Below are 5,902 nucleotides of genomic sequence, written 5' to 3'. Positions count from 1 at the left end.
CCCATGTGACACGATTGATATCTCGTGAATGTGGAGTCTGCAAGACAGACGTGTATTTAGTTAGTAAGTTGCTGACTTTATGAGACGATGAGTCCTTGTATTGCTGAGTTGAACATAATTTGCAAATGTTCTGAGACTCATGAATTGAACATGTCTGCTGAGACAAAAAAAATATCATTGTCGAATAAATGTTGATAACCTGAGCAAACTGTGCTGCTGAATCGTTGAATATTAATAGTTGAACCAATATTCCTTAGTCTGAGCAAATATTGCTAGTCTAAGCAAATGTTTCTCATCTGAGCAAATTTTGCTCATTTGATGAATTATTGAATATTGACAGTTGAACGAATATTCTTAACGTGAACATATATTGTTCATTTGAGCGAATGTTACTCATTTGAGGAATCATTGGTAACATGATCAAGATAAGCATTAATCTAAAATATTGGCAGCTGAACCGAGTATAATTAATTAGGATGTTGATCATGGGATAAACATAAAATTATTAGCGTTTGAATCTGGAATTATGAACCTTGGATTCAAAACCCTAATTTTGATCAACTGAATTGATGATAAATTAATGATTTACTGAAAATCATTCATGAAATGAAGGAGGGACCGGCTACATGGGATGATGAATCGACCATGTAGTGCCCAGATGCTCGAATGAGCAAAATACCAAAGTCTCTTGAAGACCAGTTGGTAAAAGGATGATTAAATGCTAGTTTAATCATTTTTCAAATAGTGCTCATGTGAGCGTCAGGTAGTAGAACCTGATTATGGAGAGATGAGGGACCGACCAAAGGGTCATGAGACCGGCCCTTGGTGGTCGTGGGACCAGCTGATGGTCGTGTGAGCAAACTCCCAGCTGTTTGAGAAGAGTTTGGACCCAGTATGAGCAATTGAGCAAATTAGGTCAAAATTTTTATAACACGTGGGACCGGCTTTTGCAAGCCTCAGGGACGGCCTTGGTCGGTCAAGGATACATGTCGTGTCACCATAATGTCTGTGTCTCAGTCCTGAGAGTTTCGATATTTTCTGATGCGCGTTTGAGCAACATTTTGAGAAAATATGAAGAAATCAGGGATTTTGCTGAAACTAGGAAAACTTCATGAGATGAAGGAATAAATAATAAAATAATGAAGGAATCATGGAGTGTGGGACCGTCTAGGCCAAGGCATGGACGGCCGGCCAAGGAGCTAGTCCCAAGGCACTTTTTCCTAATTTATAATATTTTCATGATTTTAGGGAAATATCATAAAATCAAGAAGTTTGTTGAAACCAAGGAATTTGTTGAAATCAAGGAGTTTCCATGAGATGAGGGAAATATAAAAAATAATAATAATAAAATAAGGGGCGTGTGGGACCGACTAGGGCGTGACTGGCCGGCTATGGCCCGGTCCCACGGGTTTCCCTAATTTTATATTATTTTTCATGAACTTGAGTGAAATTTCATGAATACAAGGAGTTTGCTGAAACTAGGGAGTTTCCTTGAAGTGAGGAGTTTCCATAAGATGAGGAAACAAATATTATTAAAATAATAAGACATGGACGTGTGGGACCGGCCACGGCTAGGGCATGGCCGGCCAAGAGCCCGGGTCCCGTGCGTTTTCTTCCCTAATTTATATAATTTCATGAATTGAGGGAAATATCATGAAATCAGGGGACTTTCATGGGATGAGGGAAATAATAAAATAATAAGGAGTCATGAGGTGTGGGACGGCCACGGCTAGGGCATGTCAGGCCATCTAGTGGGCCCGGTTCCACGACACCTTTCCTAAATTTTATTATTTCTTTGATAGGGGCTTAGATGCCCGTAAGTCGAATATTTATCACTAACTCGTGGAATTCTGCTGATAAGAACCACGAATTAAAGTGACGAAATATTACAAATATCGCAGAATATTGTTGAATATTCAGTTAACGATTATAGATAATTAACTGATGGCTCTATACTAGCAGGCATGCTGTCTACGAGCATTAATTATCTGAGAATTGAGAAACATGATGTTGTTGAAACGTCATATTTCCTTTATATATTCAGGGAACATCTTGTTGTATCCTGAAGACGTTATTTCTCTATACTAGCAGGCATGATGTCTAGGAGCCGTCCAATCTTTCGATTATATATATAAATAATTACTGAAATTTCTCAGTATTCATGAGATGTGACGTTGCCTCATCTGAGAGAATACACACCTACATATACTCTAAGAGACAACATTCTCAGTCAGAGATTTTGCGGCATGAGCTTTCATGCTTTCCACGAGAGACATGAGCCTCAATACTCAGCTGATTGCTGGATCAGAAGCATTACGATTATGGTTTTATGATTTTAACCCTTGTTGAAAATCCAACATATACATTAAATCCCCTTCTTAGTGAGGGACAATCATGTTCCTCAGTCAGCACTTAATGGTAATTTTCCAGTTATAGACAAAATAAGTAATTGAACTTAGTCGTAAGATAAGACGTTATTGGATTTTTGACTGAATGAGCAATCCATGGCTCGAATGAATACCCAGTGGCATAATATAGTGTCATCCAACGAACATAAATTGGTGTAAAACCGCTGATTTGATGGTGGAACCTTGGTTGGTTTGGGATTCACGGGTCGGACCCAAATAAGGAAATCCTTGTGGAATTAGGTTTTGGAAATAAAATTGATATAAAAGGGAATTAATCCCCCCCCCTTTTTTTACTTCACCTTGTCCGACCATCACCTTCACCTCTCCATCATCTTCACGCCAGCATCAGGGAGGAGCGCGGAAAATCGTCGGAGCTCAGCGCTGTCTGACCGCCGCCATTCACCGTCCGACCAACTTCCGGCCGACATACAGGTGCGATTTTTTTTTTTTTTAAAAAAAAGAAAGTTTGCTGAGTTCATGAGTTGTTCATGATTTGATCATGCTAAAATTTTATACATGTGTATATATGAGCGTGAGTTTTGTTGAAAACCCTTGTTTTATTAAACATATGTTCGTTCGATCATTAGTTCAAGAGACTAGCAATAATCCCCAACTTGAGAGAGACTTTTCTTTTGAAATAGACTTGTGTCCAGTGAATAAATTTTGTTTATGAGCTATCATGAGAACCAAAACTTTATCTTAAAAAATGCGAACTTTTCACAAAACTGAAATAAACCTAAGTTTTCAAAAAAAAAAAAAGAACGCTCGTACGAAGGAAAAGATTTTTTTTTGTAAAACCGTGACCTGGTCACGAATTTTTATTTTTTATCTTTTACATGGTTTTTTCTCACGTGAAATATATTTTCATGAAAAATATGTATATGAATACTTCTCGCATATATATATAACATGCGTATATATATTTATGTTGACAAATAAAATATGATTTTGAGCAATCATTAAAGTAAGCAATTATTTATGATAGAATATTGTTTTCATGTAAATTTCATAATCTGGTCGTGACTGTTCACATGATAAAAATTTATGTTCATGATTTTATGAAAATCTGAGTTTTGCTCGCTTTTGCATACTCGAAGAAACGAGCAAGTTTTGAAGTGCTAACTCTTGCATTGCCATCACTATTGTTAGTGGAATTGTAAAAAGGTAAGAGTTAAGGATTACCGTTTTGGAGTGAATTTATTATCAACATATCCGTGATTCTGTGCTCTTAGTTCCAGAAAATGGTGTCTTCTAGCAGTGATTATTCTTCCAGCTCCTCTGAGGAGTATTCGAGGATCCCTGCGGCTAAAACATGTGCTAAGACAAACCGTGCTGAGGGATAAAAGTCGAGTGCACCTCTTAATAATCGTACAGTCATATATGCCGAGCTCATGAAGAGAAAAGTCGAGGATGATAAGGCAGATGATCGTCAGCGTAGAAAGGATCGAATCTGGCGCAGAATACTAGCAGCTGAGGAGAAACGCCGATTTGTCGACGGTGTGCCCTCTGAATCTGACGCTAATGCTTCTGAAGAGGAAACTGTGTGGGTGTTATCGGAGCGCAATATTAAGCCAGATCGACGTACCAGAGAGCTCCAAAAGGTCGTAAAACAAGTTGAAGATGAACTCGAAGCTGAGTATAAAGACGAAGATGACTCGGATTCGGACGATCTTGATATCCACCCAGACTTCACCAATGGCTCTGATAGTGATTCCGACGAAGAAGAGGATTCTGAGAAAGATGATGATGAGTCTGACAAATCTGATGACTCCGATGAATCTGACGAGTAGCCTTACTCCTGATCCTATTTAAACATTTGAATGTTTTCTTAATCTTCATAATAGACATCTTCTTTGATTATTTTGAACAACTTCACTTCAGTAATAAGATTTTCTCTTTGAAAGATAAATCCTTTTATTAATGTTGGTTCTTCTTGATTGAACCAAATAGAATGAGCCAATGCTCTTGCGCTAAACCCATTGTGATTTCCCTTTACTTGCTTTAACGCCTTCTATCTGTGAATATATCCAGACGCGCCACATATGCCGAGAAGACACATAACACACACAAGGCCGTTTGTCTTTCTGACCACGTCCAGCTTTGGTCAGCCCCCAGTGTATTATTTTCCTCCGCGTCTCCAGTGTTGATCTTGTTTGGAACTTAGGGTTTCAGTAAAACTCGCAACTGAATTGACTATCCGCAGAAGATAAGCACCCACCGTATCTCATGTATATCTCCAAGACTTAGGGTTTAGCATTTACGCAAATATTGCTTCTGCTCCTGAGTTAGTTTCATCGTGCAGATAAAATTTTGATTATCATACCTTTCATCATTATGTCTAGCAATAGTGTTTCTTCTCGAAACGAACCTCGGTCGAAGCATGAAGTAGAAGCATCCATCTCAGTAAGTTGTATATTTTCTTCATCTCCATTTGATCGGAGTTATTAATCATAGGAAAACAATTTGTTGCAAGATAATCAGAAGAATCCGTCTTCTTCTCATAATTCGAGGCACAAGCGGACTGTTAGAGCCCCTGCCCGGTATAGATCATCTCATACTGAAGCCGGCACATCTGTGAGTAATTATATGACTTCTTTATTGAAGCTCTACTCAATGGTTTATCTAATCTTCATCTGAAATTGAAAACTTCTTTACCATAGGTCGATGTGCACGTTGTTGTTGATGCTGGAAAGAGGAGAGATGGGGAGTCCGTGGTCATGGTTGACGATAGCAGCAACCGTGTTGATGAAGAATCTACTGATTCCGTGGAGGCTGTGATTAGATATCACGTTCGTGAATATCCAACAGCTGGACTCCAATTTGAAGCTCCCATGATTAATACAAGCCCAAATAATGAGGTCGTCGGTGGATTCGTCATTCCCAAATGTCACGCGCCTCTGTACACTAAAATTGGAGAAGATACATGCATATTGCTACAACGGAAATATGGAGAGGCTTTCTCCCAACCCCCTGACTATGGTGGTCGGACTGTTACCGATCGTTGAAGAGATGAACGAGATGAATCTCCGAGATGTCAAGAATCATGAACTTCATAGGTGGGATGACATGATCTCGAATTGCGAGACCTTGCGATTCAACGTGAGTTGGCTCCGACGTCGGCTCGAGATGATTAAAATTGACAGGGCAGCGGCTGCTGCTGATGCGATTTCTACCACAACTGCTTTCTTGGAATAGGAGAAGGTACTTACCTTAGAGTCAGCAAGAGTTGAGAAGGTTGTCCAGGACTTGAAAGTGAAAACCATAAACTTTCAGAAGAAGCTTGACATGTCCGTTTTTAAGAATTACTCTCTGCTGGATGGTTTACTCTGAGTGAGCATTTATGATTGTTGTTTTCAAACAGGTTTAGGATTTTCTTAGGTAGAATAATTGATCATGGTATGAAAGAAATTTTTCTCATTGATGAAATGTTTAATGAACAAAGGAGCATTTTGCATACTCTTTGGAGGGATATAAATTACATTTTGAGAAATGCT

General features: G+C 38.9%; 1 protein-coding gene across 1 annotated transcript; it reads left to right on the top strand.

Annotated features, from left to right (window-relative positions):
• Positions 1-3,799: 3,799 nt before the first annotated feature.
• Positions 3,800-5,413, top strand: LOC113279964 (protein starmaker-like). The gene is made up of 4 exons (XM_026528597.1): positions 3,800-4,194; positions 4,751-4,811; positions 4,863-4,982; positions 5,069-5,413. Exons 1-4 carry the CDS (start codon positions 3,800-3,802, stop codon positions 5,411-5,413), a joined length of 921 nt encoding a protein of 306 aa, XP_026384382.1.
• Positions 5,414-5,902: the final 489 nt, after the last annotated feature.

Source organism: Papaver somniferum, chromosome 5 (assembly GCF_003573695.1).
Source record: "Papaver somniferum cultivar HN1 chromosome 5, ASM357369v1, whole genome shotgun sequence".
NCBI classification, from domain to species: Eukaryota; Viridiplantae; Streptophyta; class Magnoliopsida; order Ranunculales; family Papaveraceae; genus Papaver; species Papaver somniferum.
The sequence above is the reverse complement of the archived record's forward strand: the minus strand, read 5'-3'. Positions and strand labels throughout refer to the sequence as shown.